Source organism: Anopheles funestus, chromosome 3RL (assembly GCF_943734845.2).
Source record: "Anopheles funestus chromosome 3RL, idAnoFuneDA-416_04, whole genome shotgun sequence".
NCBI lineage: Eukaryota > Metazoa > Arthropoda > Insecta > Diptera > Culicidae > Anopheles > Anopheles funestus.
The window spans coordinates 3507966-3530016 of NC_064599.1; the positions used below are offsets into that span (position 1 = coordinate 3507966).

The 22051-nt window shown below is 44.1% G+C and overlaps 2 protein-coding genes across 5 annotated transcripts in view; both read left to right on the plus strand.

Annotated features, from left to right (window-relative positions):
• LOC125770371 (homeotic protein female sterile) overlaps positions 1-22051 on the plus strand; it is a 161049-nt gene that overhangs the window by 88801 nt on the left and 50197 nt on the right. The gene's annotated exons all lie outside the window — the stretch shown is intronic.
• On the plus strand, positions 9278-11611 carry LOC125770374 (uncharacterized). The gene is made up of 2 exons (XM_049439872.1): positions 9278-10479; positions 10816-11611. The coding sequence occupies exons 1-2, from the start codon at positions 9477-9479 to the stop codon at positions 11187-11189; spliced, it is 1377 nt and encodes a 458-aa protein (XP_049295829.1). The 5' UTR covers positions 9278-9476; the 3' UTR covers positions 11190-11611.

Sequence of the window (22051 nt, forward strand, 5' to 3'; positions counted from 1 at the left end):
AACGTTAGCTAACGTTCTTCAACCAGGAGCACAAGTTTCGAAAGGAACTTTGCTTCGGTCGGGGTGACTTTGAAGCATCCAGACAGATGATTGGTAAGGTTTTATGCGCCAAGCCTTAGAACGTAGCTAATAAGCAATAAAACCATAAATCATACGAATCTGACCATGGTTGGATGGGAACTTAAAAAATCAGAAAATGACTCTCTAAAATTTGCAAATTGGGGAAAAAAATTATAAGATTTTTTTCTTCTGTTAGAACCATGAGTTTTGAGTTGAAAAATCTTAATATATCTTCAAAAGAGATATCTTGTACTTGTACAGTACTTATCTTGTCTGGTTTTCAGTAGATAACCTTAGACTGCTTCAAGTATTTCATTCAAGAAGAAAAGTGTATTTACTTATAAGTTTATTATTTGTGTTTTACTTAAAAATGGTAAGATTTTATACTTAATGTAAAATTAAAATCATTAAAACAACAAAACTATAGCCAAACTTAATTTGATAAAATGCACGACCAATGTTTTAATCAAATCTTCAATAATTTCCAAGTACTTTCGAAAACCCATTCCATCTTGAAAAATGTTGACATACAGGTCCCGGATTGATCGTTTCATTTTCGGATTGATCGAACGTAATTTTTCCCACGGAATGGTGAGAATCAATTTTAAAATTCCCTTTCATGCAACTGTCACATCGTACCACATCACCTGACTCCATTGCTGCATGCATTTCCGTGCTATTGCCAGCGGTAATACGTCTGGGACGGTAAACGAGCAGTCCGTGACATGTTTATGATGCTCCCGTGTCATACGAACGGGACGTCCACAAAACCCCTTCCCCAGAATCAAACCGCGCGATGGACACGATACAATGTGGAAACGTTACCATTGCCAAGAGACGGAAACCGGACGATGTGGAACACGCGGTACAATCATAGGTCAAATAACGTGCAGCAACCAAACAAAAAAAATCACGCTGAAATTGCGAAGACAACAAAGCCAAAAAAACACAACAAACTCAAAAACCGGCCGCAGGAGAAACAAATGGAATGGCGACAGCATGTGATTCCCAGACACCGCTAATTAATCGCCGTTAATTTTTCGCACTAATTGCATATATAGACAGATTGAAATTGCATCAGACGGGCAAACAACGAGGCGGTTGGGATGTGTACCGAGGGGGGCGATGGGATCGGTACGATATGAAGCCGATCAGACTGAGTCAGAGATACTGTGCTCCCCAGGGTTGTGCGTTTTGAACACAACTCCTGTTTTCCGCCTGGGTGCTAACTGATATCCATCGGCAAATAAACAGTCGTTTCAGCTGGTTGATGTTTTGCAATGATGCTCACTGATCTGTTCTGTGCAGACTTTTTATTTAGATCTTTATTTTTATCTCTTTGTCATGTTGTTTGATTGTAGTGATAACCTTTATTTAATTGTCTTATTTATTACAATTTTTGTTTTATTTATTGACTTTGTATGATTTTATTTTCATCTATCGTTTGCTTATTGCTTTTATTTCTTCTTTACAGTTTTCTTTATTTTGATTATGCTTAACTTTTCCTCAATGGATAAAATTTTTTTTGTTTAATTCTTTTTTAAATAAGTAAGTACCCATTTTTTGAGTTTTTTTTTTGGTCTTGTTTCAATAATGTTGGCAAAACCATTTTTGAACTATTTCCAATGGCAAAACATTCCAAAACATCTCTCACCATGGAAATGCTAAACCAAACAACAAGCACAACTAACTTTTCTATTTCGCTATACATTCCACCATTGACGCATGCAAACGCACAACTTCTCGCACGATAAAAACAGAAGGGTTTGCTTTGACAATTTGGCAAAACAACCCCTAAAATCTTCAAAAGCGACTACAACCCTTAAATGGCGCACCCTCCCCGATGGCGGGGGGAGGTTATCGGTGGAGCGTTAAATGCTGCTGTTCACCGTAACTCATCTCGTCGCTCATCTGCTTACGAGCTATGAGCCTAAACCTTCGAGCTCTGGTTGTGCGAGATAAACATCAGACGTCCCTCCCTCCCGGCCAATCCTCCCCCCCAAAAACCCCTTGTTTGTCACCGCTCACCCGCGTATTTGTGTGTGCTGTGCCGTGTCGTGAGCGTTACTCAGACTACGACCACTTGTTCTAACGGACTCTCTGTCTGCTCGAAAAGAGGGTCACCCATTCGAGTCTAGGTCTGCGTCTGGCGTGTTCTTGTCTGGGCCACCGGCATCTCACCTTCCCAGCTCGCCCTCGTTTGCATTTTTCGGTCGGTGCAGTCTGGCCGCTCGCCACACAGCTCGGGCACGGTTCGGGTTGGTTGCGTTTAACTGTTTTTCGTTGAAACCTTTCATTCGCTTTTTTTCGGTTTTGCTTCTTCTTCTTCCTCTGGTCTCTATCGTTTGCATTTAACGAAAGGGGTTACTTTGCAGAAAACCCTGCGGCCTGCAGTAGGTGATGAACGGTGACAGTGCACCCGGGCCGGGTGGGGGGAGGGAGCATTAAGACGGGGTGTATAACGACCAAAGACACGGAGAGAGAGACACAAACTAATTCACCCAATTATTATACGTCTACTAGAGGTTCTACGTTCATAGTGAGTAGTAGTCGACATGGCTACTACGCCAACTCACCCCTTTCGTGGAACAGAGAAGAAAAAAAACCGTTGGCAACGTGTGCACAACGGGTGGCGGGTGGGGTTGAATGGGATTTGGGACTGTGGCGCAGTATGAGGTGTCTGCTTCAATATTTGCTCTGTCTTCATCATTTCTCATTTCGTCACCCATTTAGTGGAAAATGGGCGCAAACCTCCCTTTTGGGTTTTCCCTGCCAAATCGTTCACAGAACTTCGGTGTTCTATGTCGCTAAACAGGGAAGGCCAAACTGAACTGGTATAAGAAGTGTGTATGTACGTTTGTTAGTGCGGCTGTGTGTACATTGGACCGGATGATGCGTCTCGGCTTCCTCTCAATTTTCGGTTTTCGTGTGGCTTAGTTTTGGGCACTGTATAGGGTTTGCTGCTCTACTTGCAAATCGTGTGGTTTGTGTTTAGGATTAAAATGTCCCTAGCTAGAATGAGTGAAGTGATATGTTTAGCTGTCCTGTTCGGGGTAAGTTTTTACGCTTCGCAAGGAGTGTGGTGAATTAAAAAGTTTCTAGGGAAATAAAATTATTCGCCAAACTTAAATGCAATTAGAAGTTATGAGAAAAAAGAATAAGAAAAAATTGAATAATGGAAGGGGATACTATATTTTCTATTTAGTCGAAGGAATCTCATATTGACTCAATTTTTTCACTTTTTTTTAAATAAATCTTGTATTTTGGGGGGAAAAACTATGGAAACTTCCTCATAGATGTTCTAGTGTAGATACTTCAAGAGATATCAATAAAAATAATTAAAAATTCTGTTTCTAACGTTAACAAACTTGTAATTATAATCTTTAAACCTTCAATGCATCTAACAAGTGTATTGTATTCCACAATCTTCCATGTGGAATTTCCCAGTTGAGTTGCGTCCATTCGAAGCATGTACCATGAAAAGATATCTTATCAATGTGCACACAAATTCTTCTCGTTGGTCGTACCAAAAACCTTAAATTCTCTTATCACAATCAGCCATCTTCCAACACACCAAGTACGCATGGTTTTGGGCACGCATTCGAACAACGCACGCGACGAGGCCGTCTACCGTCATACGCGAAACGTTATCTCACCCACGTGTGTGTTTGTCTCTTGATACGCGCAAAGAAAGGCTTTAGAGGTTCGTCACCAGTGTGATGCATTCTTCCCAATTTTTTGGGAGGGGTGGGTTGCAACATCCCCCTCCAAATCAAACATTCTCAATAGTGCGGGTGGCCCTGGTAAAGAAAGTCAAACAACCAAACTAAATAAAGCAAAAAAATATAAAACATTGAGATACCTTCATCCATGACGTCTAAGCACTTCTTTTTTCCCCCATTTAGTTAGTGCATGTGTGTGTGTGTGTTTATACACCTCCTGCTTCCAAACCCCAACACACAAAAAAACACCCAACCGTTACCACAGTTCGTGACTACGCAAAAGCAACTCAACGGTGTCTAGTGCAGCCACGGGAGACGTGAAAAAGCGAGGGCCAAGAGAGAAAAAAGTGTGTTGCAAATAAAGCACACGAAAGAATCCCAAACCCAACACAATCCGTTTGTCTGCGGTGAAGAACGTTAAGGTTGCATTTTTATTTTTCGCCTTTTTGGCTTTTACCGTGGCCATTCGTCTATCCGATTTTGGCCATGCCCGCTCGTTGAGCACTTGTTGTTTTTTTTGCATTCTTGTTCATACCTTTGCCTTTCTTTTTTTCTTTGCTTTTTCGTCTTGTGTCCCATTTTGTGTTCCTCGCCGTTTTTTTTCTCTCTCTCTCTCTTCTTGCCCGCACATTTGTGTCCTCAAATACCACACCTACACCCGCCTGGTGCCGTCCCCATCCACCCTCACCCCAAATTCCCACCCCCGGGGACCTGTCTCTGGCTGCAGCACAGACGTTTTAGGCAGATCCCGGGTGCAAAGCCATGTTCCGCACGCTCTTCCGCCAGCATAAATATAACGAAGCACACCGAACGTCTCGCACCGTCCCATGGATAGGGCTCGGTTTTCGGCTGTGACACAAAAATATGCCATCACTCCAAGCGTGCTTCCCGTGCAGCAGGGAAGACGAAGCAAAGGGTGGAAGCGTAAAACCAACCTCGGAACGATAAATATACGAGCAAATATTTTTCAATGTCACACCGCGCCACTACCACGCCGACGGGACAAACGTTCCGTTCTTCCGTTTCCGTTCGCTCCAAAGTATATGCCCATTGTTGTCACCGAGTCCTCCGAGGTGCCTTCTTAGAGCCATAGGGGATTAGTCCTCGAATGAAAAAAAGAACGCACACACTGGGAAGGCTCCAAAAAGGCTTGCTCGAGTGGATGGAGTCGGGTCTTTTTTTTCTTAGTGTGCAGACGGTTTCAAGTTAATGTTCAACGTCCTCGCAGGGCATGTCCACTTGCTTGAAGGTCGTGGAGACACACTTTTTTGAAGCATATAAGTAATTGATTCTGGTTAATATAATAGTTTCACCTCTGAAGCATAAGAGCCTTGCGAATGGATCCCTCACGTGGTTTCACCCTGTTCCGTCTAGGCACGGTTTAATGCTACTTCCGAGAAGGACTTTCCGTCTGTTCCTGTTCCGATCAATATCGATACAGAAAGGGTGGAAAGGAAAGCAACATAAGATCTTATTCACCATAGGCTTCCAATTCGAGGTTAGAATTGCATTCACACGCCATTGAAATGACATCCCCTTTGCACCCTTTGCGGTCAAGGACAGGGCGTCCAACCATTCAGGGTGAAATCGATTTTTGGCGATCCTTGGATTATATTGTGTTTACGTTTCGTATGCGTTACACTCATTTGACAGTTGAAATTTATTATTCCAATTAATGCATGATTGTTTTCACCGGGGTAGCGTTACGAACGCAGAGGTTAGTTGTGTTAGTGTAAGGACCGTTAGGGCTAAGAACCATTGCGAAAAATCACTGCACTTGTAATAAAATACGTACGCCGAACGGTCAAGCGAGAAACCGCGCTCCAGATTAATTTTTCACCGTTCCGAAAGAAAACTAAAATTCACAACGTAGGGATCGATCGCGAACATTTGGTGCCGTGACCAGGATATATTCTTTCGGAGTGAAATTAATTTCGGTTTCTCAGAGTGATCATTGCTGCGTGTTGCAAGATTGCACTATTGCACTGAGTGTGAACACTTGTATTTTTTGTTGAAAGTTGTCAGCTATCTGTAACGTACTGTACGTGTACCGTGATTGTTGATCGTGATTATTGACTGTTGGCTGCTTGTGGAAATTTGTGGTGTTCAGTTTTTTGGTTGTGAACTCGTCCTCGCGAATTTTGTGTTTTTTGTCGTTGACCGGCCATCACTGTGAGCATTGGCGTCGGTTCAATGGCATCACCAGCCGACTTGCGTTCCAGAAGAGTGACGTTGGAGGAGAAGATTCATCGTGCTGCTGCATTTGCTGCAAATTTCGTTCCGGCGCGCGACGAGCTTAAAGTGCCTTTTTATGCCGCGGAAGTTGAACGAGTTTCAGTCGAATTCGACGGTGTGCAGCAGATGATTGAAAATGGTGCTGCACCGGAGGAACGCGCGCTTGAAAGCCATTTACGCGCCACGATGGAGGATGCTATAATGGCTGTGAGAGCAAGCCTCCAAGCACTAATGCAACCGACGCCGCGCGTAGCCATCGCGTCATCATCGAATCGCGTTGCAGCGTCGGAGCTAAGATTGCCAAGAATTTCGTTGCCTGAATTCGACGGTAATGAAATGCAATGGGCAACGTTTCGTGACACTTTTGAAGCACTTATTCACAACAACACCGAAGTGCTGGATATCCAAAAGTTTCACTATCTGCGAGCAGCACTGAAAGGAGAAGCTGCTAGGCTGCTAGATTCCATCCCGTTGTGTTCCTCAAATTACTCCATTGCATGGAAATCATTGGTCGATCGCTATGCCAATGAGTATTTACAAAAAAAGAGGCATTTGCAAGCCATGTTCAACATGTCGAGAGTGCAAAAGGAATCCAATGCAGCACTGCATAGGCTGGTCGATGATTTCGACAGACATGTGAAAATGCTCCACCAGTTGGGTGAGCCAACTGAACAGTGGAGCACTATTCTGGAGTATGTGTTGTGCACAAAACTGCCTGAGGAAACGTTGAAGAATTGGGAGGATCATGCTTCCACGCTCGATACACCTGACTACGCAACGCTAATAGATTTCCTACAAAGAAAAATGCGGATATTAGAGTCCATATCGATGAATCATCAGTCTACGAAGGAAAGTACTCACCCGAATCCCGTGCGGCGCGCCCCGCAGCAGCTTTCTTCCTGCTCTTCCACTACGAGCAATTCTAAAGAGTGCCCATATTGCCAACACGAGCATGCCCTGAGCAGTTGTTACAAGTATTGCCGCCTTCCACTGTCTGAGCGTATTCAGATTGCAAATGAGAAGAAGGTTTGCAATAACTGCTTACGGAAGGGCCATTGGGCAAGAAATTGTCTTTCGTCTTCCCGATGCAAACATTGCCGTGACAGACATCACACTCTTTTGCACCGCTCCAATGAACCAGCAGGATCGAAAGAAGGGTCACCGGAACGTCCCGATTCACCGAAGCCGAAGGATCGCGCATACGCTCAGTCGCTCAACGTTACTGAGACGACGGAGCGTTCAGAGGAGGTGTTTCTGCTAACTGCGCGAGTGAACATCGTAGATGCTGACGGCAAGGAGCATTCGGTGCGTGCTCTTCTAGACAGTGCGTCGCAAGCGAACCTGATGACCGAAAGGCTTGCCAGATTGCTGCAGATAAAACGGTCTCCAGCTAACGTCAAAGTATTGGGAGCTGGTAAGGTATCTCGCAATGTTCGTGAATGTGTGTTTGCTGAGATTCGGTCGAAAAGACAGCATTTCAGTTGTGGCGTACAATTTATGTTGATGGACCAAATAACCTCTCATATTCCTTCAGAGAACATAGCTATTAGCCACTGGTGTATCCCGAAAGGAATTGAGCTAGCTGATCCGGAATTTAATAAATCACAGCCAATCGATTTATTAATAGGCGCGAAGCACTATTATTCGTTTTTCCCTAGTGCTGCACGAGTGCACTTGGGTCCTGACCTTCCATCATTGATTGACAGCGTGTTTGGCTGGATTGTAGCGGGTTCGGCAATGTTGCATTACCCTGCTAATTCGCAGACAATTATTTCCAACGCTGTTTGCATGATGTCACTGGAAGAAAGCATGGAACGGTTTTGGAAAATCGAATCTTTGGTAATGAAAGATGGATACTCGCCCGAAGAACGAAGATGTGAACAGCTATTTCAGACAACCACGACGAGAGATAAGGATGGTCGGTACATCGTCCGTTTGCCGCGTCATCCTGACTTTGGGGTACGATTAGGTGCATCTAAAACAAGTGCAAAACGTCGATTCGAGCTGTTGGAGAAACGTTTCGTTAGAAATGCCAAACTGAAGGAAGAGTATCACGCATTTATGAAGGAGTACTACGAGTTGGGGCATATGCGTTTGGTCCGCGATGAGCTGCCGGAGCCAGTTGAGTCGTACTATCTGCCCCACCATCCCGTGTTCAAAGAGTCGAGCACTACAACGAAAATCAGAGTCGTGTTTGACGGCTCTTCGAAAACTACAAGCGGTTATTCCCTTAATGAGGCTCTCTGTGTGGGACCAGTGGTGCAGGACGAGCTGCTTGATCAACTTTTGCGTTTTCGCACCTACAGAGTGGCTTTGGTAGGCGACATAGCAAAGATGTACCGGCAGATATTGCTTCATCCTGATGATCGTCCATTAGTGCGAATCTTCTTTCGATTTTCGACGCAGCAACCAGTCCAGATTTATGAGCTGAATACGGTTACCTATGGACTGGCACCATCATCGTTCCTTGCTACGCGTGCTCTGATTCAGCTGGCGGATGATGAGGGTGACGCATACCCACGAGCGGGTCCGGCTTTGCGAAAGAACTTCTACGTAGACGATTTCATCGGAGGAGCGAACTCGGTAGAAGAGGCTACGTTGCTACGAGATGAGTTAGCTGAGTTGCTACTTAAAGGCGGATTTGAGCTACGCAAATGGACCTCTAATTGTCCTGATGTTCTGCGCGGACTCGATGAGTCGCAAATTGGAACAACTTCCAAGATGAGCTTCGCTTCCCATGAAGCCGTGAAGACACTTGGGATCAGTTGGGTTCCACAAGAAGATTGGTTGCTATTTGAAGGATTGTGTCAACCAGATACCGATATCATCACAAAGCGATCTGTACTTTCCACCATCGCTAAAATGTATGATCCGCTGGGAATGATAGCTCCGATAGTCATTCGGGCAAAGATGATAATGCAGGAAATATGGACGTACTCGTGTGATTGGGATGATGCCCTGCCAGCAGGCATCGTTAGTAAGTGGAAGCAGCTTCAACAGGAGATCCAATCCCTTTCACAGTACCGTATGGAAAGATACGTATTGGTTCCCGGCGCACGTAAGATTGAGCTGCACACCTTTTCCGATGCTTCAACAGTAGCTTATGGTGCATGCACGTATGTACGGTGTGAAGAGCCGGGACGAGTTCGGGTGATGCTTCTAGCATCTAAGAGTAAGGTAGCACCCTTAAAGCAACTAACGGTTGCCAGACTAGAGTTATGTGCCTGCGTCCTTGCAGCACATTTGCACCATCGAATAAAAAAGGCGATCGCTACGAAAATTGATGCGTCATGGTTTTGGACCGATTCAGCTATCTGCACGGCGTGGATTAGGGCGCCTCCAACCACGTGGAAAACGTTTGTCGCCAACCGTGTGGCTGAGATACAGCATTTTACGAGTGACGCAAAGTGGCGACACATAGCTGGAGTCGAAAATCCCGCTGATCTGGTGTCGCGCGGGATGGAAGTGTTGGAATTCAACAACAGCATGGCATGGAGACATGGGCCAGCATGGTTGACGAAATCAGAGGATGTTTGGCCTATGTCTGATCCAACGGAGCCTCCTGAGGCAATTCAGGAGAGGAAGGTGTTAACAGCAGCCGTTGCGACGTGCACCAACGAGCTGTTCCTGCGTTGGTCATCATTTACTCGCCTGGTAAATGTCGTAGGTTATTGTCGACGTTTCATTGCCATGGTGCCACATCGGCGGCGCATAAGACGTGAAGGAGCCATGCATTCCAACGAAGGCAATGCGCATTCCAGTACTTCCGCATCTCCGAAGGTGCTGAGCGTTCTTGAGCGAGCAGCAGCGGAAGACGCGTTATTAAGGCTTGCTCAGCGTGAGTCTTTCGCGGAAGAGTTGAGTGATCTGCAAACGGGGAAACAAATTAGAAGGCAGTCACAGTTACGTCGACTTACCCCATTTTTGGACAAAAAGGGTATCATCAGAGTTGGTGGCCGATTGAACTTGGCGCAGCTACCCTTTCAGTCGAAGCATCCCGCGTTGCTGCCTAAGGGCCACCCACTGGCTCGATTAATTGCAGAGAGCTACCACAAGTTGCTGCTACATGGTGGAGAACGTTTGTTGCTGTCATCCATAAGGGAAAGATTTTGGCCCTTGAACGGAAGAATGTTGGTGAAAGCCGTGGTGAGGAATTGCATCCGATGTATTCGTCATCATCCTACGGCAGCAGAGCAGCATACTGGTCAACTGCCCTCTGGTAGATTAGTCCCGAGTCGTCCGTTTGCGGTCACAGGAGTGGATTACGCAGGCCCATTGTATTTAAAGCCTGCGCATCGGCGGGCTGCATCGCTGAAGGCATATTTGTGTGTCTTTGTGTGTTTTACAACCAAGGCGGTTCATCTAGAGCTAGTGGGTGATCTTTCAACCGAAGGGTTTCTCGCTGCTCTACGGAGATTTACGGCGAGGAGAGGTGTTCCGGAGCACATCCATTCGGACAACGGTAAAAACTTCGAAGGTGCCAGGAACGAGCTGCAGGAACTTTTTGCGAGATTGGGAAGTGAGACTGCACAGAGTGTCATCGCAGCGTCGTGCGCGGAACATGGAATCACTTGGCATATGATTCCACCGAGAGCTCCCCATTTTGGCGGCCTTTGGGAAGCTGCGGTAAAAACTGCCAAGCGTCACCTGTTTCGTCAACTGGGCAGTACACGATTATCGTTTGAAGGCTACTACACCGTTCTGCATCAAATCGAGGCAGCAATGAACTCTCGTCCGCTGCTGCCACTTTCCGACGATCCTAATGATTTGGCCGCACTAACGCCTTCTCATTTTTTAGTAGGTTCATCGATGACGGCGATACCAGATCCGGAACAAACGCACGCACACATAAACACCGAACAGCACTTGACCAAACTTCAACTACTGGTTCAGAAGTTTTGGAAACACTGGCAGAAGGAATACTTACAAGAACTGCAGAAGGACCCACGCATCGCTAAGAACACGGATAACATTCAACCGGGGCGAATGGTTATCGTAGTGGACGAGCTGCTGCCAACTACTCGCTGGCCGCTTGCACGAGTCGTAGAGGTTCACCCCGGCGCGGATGGACTAGTACGCGTAGTCACGTTGCGAACACCTAAGGGAATTATAAAACGTCCGATCACGAAGATCTGTCCCTTACCAATATCCAGTGAAAATGTAGGAGCATAAGGAAGTCAGGAAATATCACTTGCACAAAGATCACGAATCACTTGATACTTAACACTTTTATCCGTTTGCGATACCACGCGGTGTTTTGACATAGGCGAGCAAGGATAAGTTTGTTTGTTGATGGTACATCAAGGCGAGGAGTATGTTTACGTTTCGTATGCGTTACACTCATTTGACAGTTGAAATTTATTATTCCAATTAATGCATGATTGTTTTCACCGGGGTAGCGTTACGAACGCAGAGGTTAGTTGTGTTAGTGTAAGGACCGTTAGGGCTAAGAACCATTGCGAAAAATCACTGCACTTGTAATAAAATACGTACGCCGAACGGTCAAGCGAGAAACCGCGCTCCAGATTAATTTTTCACCGTTCCGAAAGAAAACTAAAATTCACAACGTAGGGATCGATCGCGAACATATTGAAAAGCGTTTAAATAATATAAAAACATACATACTTTTCTTTCATGAAATGTTTAGCATTTTTTAAAAAAATTTTAATATGAATAACTTAAATTTAAGTCAGCTTTTTCACTAACCCTAAGGTCCTTAAGACACGCAGTAGTCGAAAGACAAAATTTTTATAACTTATCTTCTGAATATGAATATATTAATTTGTGGTTTTTATAATGATTTTTTTTCATTTTTACTAAAGCACAACTTTTTTGTGTGAACGAGCATAATATTTGATTTAAACCACTTCTTACCTATTATTATACCATCGTCAGCCAAATTGGTACAACAAAGTTAGCCGTCATTGAGGCACTTGACTATTAATTCAAACCATTCAGTAGCTTATCCGCTTCGTATTACTACTTAACTTCTACTAGCTTGTCGAGAGAGAACTCCCCTCCACACGCGTGAAAACTTTTGCAGTTTTATAGCAACTCCCAGCAAACCCCAGACAGGTGACCGCGACTTGACCGCATTTGGGCAAAGTTTTATCGTTAGTGTCGTCTCGCACATTTTCAGTGACAGTTTCATTCGAGGCAAGTTCTCACTTTTGCTCGTCATTTTACCCATCATCATGCACTTACACAAACGCATATTAGCACGTGGAGCTGCTGGTAGGTTGAGGAGGACCTCCTCATGGGGGTCCTACGGTAATGACACAAGGCTAACAGCGCGGATCGTAACAGGTGTGCCGGGGGTTGGTTTTTTTGTCAATGTGGGTATAAATGTTCTAGAGTCGGCAATGATGTGAAACACGAACACGTAAACCGTTCCATTTGTAAGTCTGGACAAAACGGTTTCGAAGGTGTTTATGCTTTGGAAGAGATAGCGAGATAAGGGCGCCAATGTCTAATGTTTGCAGATAAAGCTATGAGCAGTAAAGTGTGATAAAAAAGCTTTTATGTTGTTTTTTTTTGAGGTAAAGTCTTCTGTCACATTTTTACGATAACTTGATAACAATATTGACTAAGGGCAAATAGAACGCATTGCTCAGGTTTCATTCTTCTGAGTTGCTTCATATTGAGAGTGAGTTATTAAGCAACATTCAACATTACAAAGCGATTAGTGAAGGGATAAATTTCATTTAAAAGCGAAAAAACGATCATTTTATTAAATACATTTTACAATCGTATGAAATCCCATTTCGATCCCTATAACCATTGCATAATTGAATCTTCTCACTGCCACCCAAAAAATATGAAGCGTAAAATCCTGTACAGACTACACCTTAACTAAACAACCGAGTCACGACGGTTCTTTTCACTGCCCTCAAAAACCGGACCCGACAAACTGTTGGATCGTATGTCAACGTGAAGAAAATCCCTTTTGCGAAGCTCCGTGATACGTGACAATCCATTAGGAAGGAAAAACTGGCCACACACGTGTGTAAGCGGGGATTTTTTTTTGGGTAAAACCAAAAAAACCTGTTTTCCGGTAGGAATGAAAAAAATTGTTTGTGACCAACATAAAATCCTAATCAACTGTGTAGGATCCTGTTTTAGTGGAGTGTCGGAACAGGTTTCCATGTTTCTGTTGGGCCTTTTTCCCCTTTTTTTGAAGTTTGTTTGTTTTTAATGCGTTTTGAAAACTTGCATAATTTTGATTAATTTTAAAAATAGATTTATAGTTTTTTGAATATTTTATTTTGTAATGTAATTTCCACGCCAAAACCCTGCAAACGTCGACAATCTCATTTATCAATCGAATTTATTAGTGCACGGTTGTAATCATCAAAAATCACTGCTCTCGCCACGTATCAGTGCATACAAAACCGATTCATTACCTAATTGAAGGTTCATTTACAAACGGCGGGAACGCACCGTCAAACCGAGGGTTTTCCACATCGTGCCAAGCTGTGCTGTGCTGTGCCGGTATCAACCACAATACCCCTGTCCGTGTCAACCTGGAAGAAAAGGGGGAAAAAACAGCCATATATGCTAGCCCCGTCTATCCTTGATGTCATCAAATTTTATGACGAACCAACGTTTTTGCCCAGCCGAGAGGAAACAAACAAACCGTGCGTGCAGGGAAACATGGGAGACGAAACAACGAAGAATAAAAAAAAAACTCACGCATACGACAAGCCATCAAAATGCTTCACCACCAGCTCGGTCCACGTGTGCTAACGCGGTCCTGTTCCACGTGTTTCTAACGTTTTGAAATCGTGCAACCCCTTTTGCTGGTTCCGGATCATCCTCGGCTGTATTATTGGGCTTTGTCTGCGGCTGTAAAGCCGCCAGACAGTGAGAGAGCGGGAGCCAACACACATGCCGTGTCCTTACCGACGGTGTCCTTCCAGTGTGCGTTACGTTGACAGACACGTGACGGGCCGCCGAGTGATGGAAGCAAACAGATTTTGCAGGAGGCAGGACATTTCCGTGCGGTATGGCGATCGTGCGAGTCCGATAGAGGCCTTGAATAGACAGACCTGTCTGGTAAATGTCGCATGAGACACTTCGTCGATGCCTGGGGTGCCTGGGGTGCATATTCGGATGTGGATTCTGGTTCTTGTATGTTGTTGGAGTAATAAAATAATATTCATAACACCCAGTCAACTCAGGCACTCGGCGTACGTGCGTGTATGTGAGTTAGGTTTCATTCGGTTTTATTTTCCAACTGCGTCCAACAGGGTGGCCGTTTATATTTTACGCCACACATTCGTCACACACTGCACAACTGGAAGGGTGAGTGTGAGTGTAAGTGTGTTTGATTGCTTTATTATTGACAGTAAAGCGGACCAAATTGATGGATAGAGTTGTGTTGCTTCGGAGCTTTAAAAGTAACTTCCTTTCCATCTTTAGTGTGATGAAGCTATAAGACGTTAGAGATAAGTTTTTATATATTTTTATTTTGAACGATCAATTTATTACCGTATTTTTGATTTTGTTTTTTTTTTATTGGAAGCTTTGATTTTATTTTCGAAACGCTTTTTGCTTAAAAAAATCATATACAGGCGTCCTCCGAATTACGACGTAGAGAATCGAAAGCTTTATTCAAATATTCTAGAGAAAAAAGTCATCTAGAAATTGTTTTGAATAGTATATTAATTAATCTTTCCAATATCTGTTCAATATTTTCTTAAAATACTTATCGATAATGTATAAGTTTATTCCAGTAATTTAATTTTTATATTCAGTAAAGACCATGTTTTTTAACAATTGCCGTTGAAAGTAAAAAAAACTGACAATTTGAGCAAAATAACAACTGTCAACTGTCAAGATCAAAATCGTCGTATTTGCAAATCGTCGTATCTCGAGGGGGTCGAAACTCGGGGTACGCCTGTATTAATTTTTTTTTTTTGGTTTCCTTATTGGATTTAAAAAAATACATTTACAATAGTTATACAAAGCATGAAAAAGTATTTAAATTGCAAGGATAAATTTTGATGATTTATTGCCCCAAAGCATTGCTTAACACGAACAATATAATTACATTTGTTTATTCAATATCAATTTTACTTGTCACGCAACTTGTCAGTTGATTTGACACTTGGAGCTTTCGGGGACAAAGCACTACTAAGCAGATAGCTACTAACCACCCCGCCACCCGGCAATGTGTATGCCCACCCAACTGTAACTGAGATTGATTGCACTAAAAGCTCCCCTGGTACGATTGACGTTACTTGTGTGGCTCGTCGATTACCTTTACGTGTATTGGACCGGTGCCGGTGAAACATACATTTCACGAATGTCACGATTTACGATTACGATGTGGGACGTGAAATCACCCCGCAAAAATTGCGCACTTCATACTTCACGAATCACCCTCGTGATGCATGGTGACTGTCGATTGGGCAGTAAAATTCGGGAGGGCTGCCCAATTCCTTCTACGCCCAACCTTACGGAAGCTGTGTAAAGCTTCAGCACTGTAACAGTGCCCGTGAGGGATTTGGCGTCTTTGTTTGTTCTGTTTTCCCGCGCGGGGTTAAAACCGCTCGTTTGCTTCACGTTTGTCAGTGCCATCGAAACCTCTCAACGTCTCAGATTGATTGCCACCATAAAAATGTGAAATTGGAAACGCTCATCCCCGTGCCGGGGATGTACTTTGCGGGTTTTTTTTTCTACAACCCTTTTCTTCCGAGGTGAAAACTCATCGTCGTTCGTGTCTACAGTCTTTTGACACGAAGCAAACGAATATAAATCTTCCATCATTGTGGTGACGGTTTCGATCGTTCGAGTGCTGAGTGCTGGAGTGCAGAACTGGATCACTTTTTTGCTTTCCAAATGCTTTCGACTTCCGTTGGAGGTTGTGGTGCGATATTATTGTTTCGTCTATTTTGTACATTCCATAACGAAACAATCGTTTTCTTGGCGAGGAAAATTCACATCGTAAATAAAAAATATTATTGCCAGCACGATAAAACAGTAGTTTGTGGCTCGATGCTGCATCAAATGCACTTGCTGTTGGTTACTGTTCAACCCAAAAGTGTTTTCGTTTATATTGGCCACTGAACAAACATCGCGTGCTTACAAAATAAAATAATAATCACAGCTTCATCAAGTTGGGCAAATAGTCAATATTTTGTACAAGGAGTAAATGCAAAAGTCAATATAATCTATTTGCAATCAAATATGTACTGAAAATGAGGACTTCAATAAATAATTTTCTTAAATTTCCATACCTTTTATAAAGGTTTTTTTTTGTAACCTAACTATAGTATGTTGAAGCTTTTTGCGTATTCCAATACAACATCAATCGCCCTCCTCACACACCCAACCCCACGTTCCATTATCCTTGCAGCGTGTCGTGGCAATAGAAGGTAATGGCGGGAAGAATATTGCGCCAGACATTCACGTCCACGAATTCCGTGCGCCGGTACGCTTAAGCCTTTTAGGCACCAAAAATATATTAGCCCTTGCGTCCCGGGACACGCAGCTACGGCATTTGCTTTGGTGAACGTGCCCGGCACACAGTCGTCGGCTGATGCTTTCGAAAACCATGGCAAATAAATAACATCATTACGTCTCTGGCCGGCACAGCATCACCGTTCTAGGTATGAATGTGCCGGAAAGCATGCAAACCTGGCTAGTGGCAGAAGAAGACGAAAAAAAAATGCCCTCTCCCCAACATTCAAGTGCGTTTAATATTCCTCCCGGTGGAAAAAGAAAGCCACGCACTCAACGCTTGTCCTACAATGGGGGAGGGTGTGGGGGTGTTGGGGGGGAGATGAAGAACAACTACAAAAAAAAATCCCTAAGGCTTTCCCGCGTACACGTTCGTTCGCTACTAAAGTACCTGCAAAAACCGTATCCACCGTGTACTCCTTTTAAGGGCGAATGGGTGAGGCTGAAAGATAAGGATGAACCTGCGCAAGACGATACAGTAATAACCGCCGCTGAACCGTAATCCGGTACGGCAAGTGAAGGTAAAAAATGCGATGCAAGTAAACGATCCACCTTGGCCGGTATGGTATGGCATTCGGTTAAGCCCTGCCCTGAAATGAAAGTAAGATATATGGTGGAGTTTCTTGAGGTTTGTTTTATCCTTTTGTGGCGGTTGGTAAAATTCTAAAACACGTTTTCTCTCCCCGAAAGCTTTGCTCTTCCGGAGCTTATTTTATTCCGGAGCAGAAACATTTTATTGTATGTACTTATGAATAAGAATGAACAAATATTCAAGCATTGCAGGGTTTGTCTAGTATCTATACTCTCTTTCGAGTTAAAAGTGTTGAATGGATCGTTTGATAATTTTATTTTTTTTATTTAATTTCTTTAATGTATAATTTAAATAATTGGCCAATTTACATAAAACTATAACAATATCTAAATTAAAAAAAGACTATAAAAACATCAATAATTCCATTTTTTTTATTTTGTGATTGAAGTTTAGTGATTCCCCTAACTCATTTTCTAAAACATTTCTTCAAAAAAAAAAACAGATTAGCTTCCTATTCGCAACACTCGCTACCTTAGCACCGGAATCCGGCAAGTTAATCTTTCCAGCGCTGAACACTAGCCGGTGGTTAGCGTGCAAAAATGCAACTTGCGGTCGCCGGCAATTGCCGTTGCAAAACACGAGAGATGCGTCGCAACAAAAACACCAGAAGCCCAGCACAAGAGCATGCAGATCGGAATCGTTGAAACGTGGCAAATTCCCATTTGCCTGCAACGTTCGCGTTTCGGGGTGTAATCGACGAGCCCTCGATTTCGCTAATCGTCTGCCTCGACGAAATCGTTGGGTTTTTTTTTGTTATGTCTAGCCGGCAAGACTAGCGCAAACGAAGCTGGGTGCTTTAATGGTGGGCCCGTTTTTGCTGGGTCGAGTTTTTCATGGCTGGGAAGTAAAGCCCAGTAGCTTTCGACCAACCAACCACGACAGTGTGATACGAACCGATGGACGGTTTTTTGCATTAATCATAAACGTTTCACTAAAACGATTTAAAGATTTTCTATAATATTTTATTTGTCATTTCGAATTACAAAATAAAACAATAAAATTATCTAAAATAAGTTTATATTATTCATTTTTACACTTCAAATTCATCAAGTTAAAGAAGATGAGCTAACTTTGTTACGCACTGTACCATGCCACGGCTTTCCATAAAGGCTATTTGTTTTACTTAGCTTAGCTAATCATTACTCCATCGTCTTTTTCACCCCCTCTTTTCCATCATCAGCCGGTCCCCGGACTGGGCTTTGCAGAAGAACCATCGATCCACGCAGGCAGACTGCATCGGTGCACGCTGTGCACTGCAATCGAACGTTTGCATTCGCGCCAAGACAAATGAACTGTCCGTGAAACACGACCAATGTCGTGACGAGACACTCTCAACGGCTTTAACAACGTCCCATCTTGTTTTTGGTTTGTTTGCAAGCCAAAAACCTACCAATTCCCGTTTTCCTTTCCACTCGCAGCGAATTCTTCGATCGATCAATCAACCGGTTTGACCCTCGGAAGGGTTCCATCGCGATGGAACGCTTTTTGCCCTGTGTACTTGTTGCAGTGAAGACCATTTTTTGTAGTAAAAAATTCCCTTCGACCAGTTTCGGCCTGACCCTGGCGAATGCCGGCGGACGGCAATTGCAATTTGCGCTTCGTTATCGGTGCATCGGTGTTCCGGCACTATGCCTTGCACCCTGATCGGCTAGGCCAGACTAGTGTGATAGCGATCTGGATTCGATTGTGATGAATACGATTCAGTGCTGTTGGGTTCTGTTAATTGGCTTCGTACGAGATGTGATGGACCTGGTTGATATATTAAGGCCAGACGAAAACTGCATATGAAGGTTATTTTGCTATTTTAGTTTATCGATGATATATAAATTTATGAAGGAATTTTACTAGTTGAAATGTTTTATACAATTTTTTGGATGAAATTTGCAACTTGATTTCGCGTTCATCAGTTTATGCATACAACACGTTAACTAAAACACATTTATCGAATCTCGTGACGACACTGGCAGTGTAACGAAAAAAACAAAAAAAAAACCAGAACCAAAAAACCAATCAAACGAACGATGAAGAAGCACGAGATGCGTCCAAGACGCCGCGACACGATACGCGAGCGAGCAATCGCGTAAAATCCGTACCGCACCAAATCACCGACCGTTTATGCCGGTTTATGCCGCTGAAACGGCTTCCCCCTAGTGCGCCCATTTCCCTTACCCCCCTCTCCCCCAGAGTTCCGGGTGTTCCATCGAATGGCTCGAACACCATGTCTGGCTTCCGAATGCCAGACGGTAATAAAATAAAATTGAAGGTCATGCGAGAGCGAAACGGGGCGCACCTTTCGCTCGATGCCGGTCCAATGATTATGCTGCGCCGGGACAGGGATGGGGGTTCACGGCGGGCCCGACGATAATGATGTTCGCCATCGCCCGGTAAAACGCTGCAAACCGCTTCTGCAAGTGGAAAGCGAAAACCTGGGGGTTGGTGGGTTGGGAACCAAAAGAGAACAGACCGTGAATTGTTGGACGGAAATGACACTCGTCGATCGATCGGATTCTTCCGCTTGATGACTGACTGCAGCTAAATGCCACATATGGCCGAGTGGGTTGATGTTTGCAAGGGTAAAAGGAGTGCAAACACAGGGCTCGAAATGGTCATGTGAGGCGTATTATCGTTAGATAGTTATCTAACCAACTTTACCGAAAAGCTCTCGAAACTTGAGAAATAATTAAATCAATGCTATAAAAGCTTTTCTTGAACCGTTCGCGAACGGATAATCTCCAAAAGAACAGTCAAGGGCGATTCTTATGGTACTGTCCTTAATGCAGCAGATTTCCACCGAAAGCCATTAATGGTCGGAAGCGGTCCCATGTCTTATCCGGGAGCGCATTTTTACGATCATCCTCTCGTCAGCCCGGCATGGCCAACCACAAAAGGGTATGGATCTGAGGCCGTTTGAAAAGTCATTTGAGGCATTATTGAGGCTCACCCTTTGACAGGTTCCAGCCGGCCATTGGAGGAGATATAAATTGACTCCCAAAACTCCAAGGAGCAGAGTTTCCTACAGTTACAATCGCAACGTAGAACTTTGGAACTGGTTGATCGGGACAGGCATTCCGAAGATCCGACTTACGAGCGAAATGATTTACGTTTACAGAAATTGGAACGTTTAGAGGATTATGAGTACTTCTGGTTCGTTCGGGCTTTTTTTTATTATTGCTACAATAACCAAACACCGTCTGAAGCATAAAGCACGGAAGCATTCGAACCGTTCCCGACCGTTTATGGAATGTGAGGTTAAATTTTATTGGTTTATGGAATATATTCTTGCTTAAATACAAATCGAAACAAGACACTTTAGTATAGTTTTTTGAGAAGAGAATTAGGGCTTTACTAAACCCATATTAATTTCTATAGGATTTATACGAGAGCCAATTTAGCTGAAACATTACTCAATTTTTATTTAAAATTTATTTGAAGTCTAAACTCCTACCTGATAATAATTTGGATGAATAAATTAGACTTTGATTGAACAAAAAGGTTTTCTCCAATTTTTATATTTTGCTATAAAAACTACTTCATTCATTCATAACGAAAATCAATATTTCGAATATTGTTTCCCATTCCCACTTATTATTTACAAAATAATTTAATTATGTATCCAACAGCTAATGTTACACAGTTCCGACCAAAGTTACACAATAGTTGTTCTAGAAATAAGCAAAAAAAATCCCCAAAATAACCATTCGGGAATTTTTGGTGAGTTTGGTCGAACGGGGGGAAAGTTGAAATAGAAAGGAAGCACCGAAGGGGAGATCGTTTCAATTTACAGTAAATAAAAGCTTCCCACCGAAAACACCCTCTCACCCTTTCGCATGCTGATGGTGACGGTTCGCATCTGTTCGCACGTTTTTGCTTCACGCGCTCCTGTTGATCAATCATGGCCCTGCTCCGTAGGACCTATCGACGCCAAAAAGGAACAAACCACATTCTGGTGGAGAAGATGCGTATTAGATCGCATGACTGTGTGTGTGTGTGCCTGTGTATGTATGAGTGAAGAGCGCACGTAAAATACGCACGTACTCTATCGGGTTCCACCGACCGGAGACGGCGTCGAGACGGACCAAAAATAGCATCACGACCGCCCTTTTAACGCCTCTAAGCGCCCTCCCTCCCATACCACCCTCTCTCGAGCGGAAAGGGTGTGGGTGGTACAGGGGGGGGGGGGGGGGGATTTTTTGTATGAGAGAGAGAGTGCGGTCAAACGGTTGTTGGTCGGCTCGCTCACTCTAACGCCCAGACACGCAACCAGACAAGGATGGATTTCTAATCCGAACGACCTTGTGCGTAGAATAACGGATCGAGCACAAACGGAATGAACGAAGCTACAACAACAACGACGGCGACGACATCGAGAGAAGCAACAACAACAACAAAAGTGCGTAGCGCCCATCACAACCCACACCCGGATCCACCCGATTGAGTGCCGGTTGTCCATTCACCACACAACCATTCGGGCCCCGCCGTTGTGCGTCTGTCTGTTCCTTTCTCGCTTCTTTAAAGAGGGGGGTCGGAGAGGGGCTGGTGGAGGCAAAACAATACCCGAGCGTCTGGCACGCAACCAACACACATACACACTAACAACTCACATACACCTTAACCTGTCCGTCCTGTCTGTCTGGTTGTCTGGTCCGTCTGGTATGGCCTGTCTGGTCTGGCCTGGCTGCCTTCATCTCCTGAGCCACGCATCGTTGGAAGCCTTTCGGCTTTTGCTCACGCTTATGGCGCATGTCTGGGACTGCTTGGTTGTCAATCGATGAAGCTGGGCGTCCAGAGAGACTGAGCATAGAAGAGAATTTTGAGCGACAAACCCCCCGTCGGGGGGCGGGTGTGGATGTGGAATAAAGCATAGCGGAAGCAAGGTCGAGCAGATGAGACAGACGTGCGAGAAAGGGAACGAGTCCCTATCTCATATACGCGTGCGATAAAATAGCTGATGCGTACGATCATTACCGTACGCACGGCA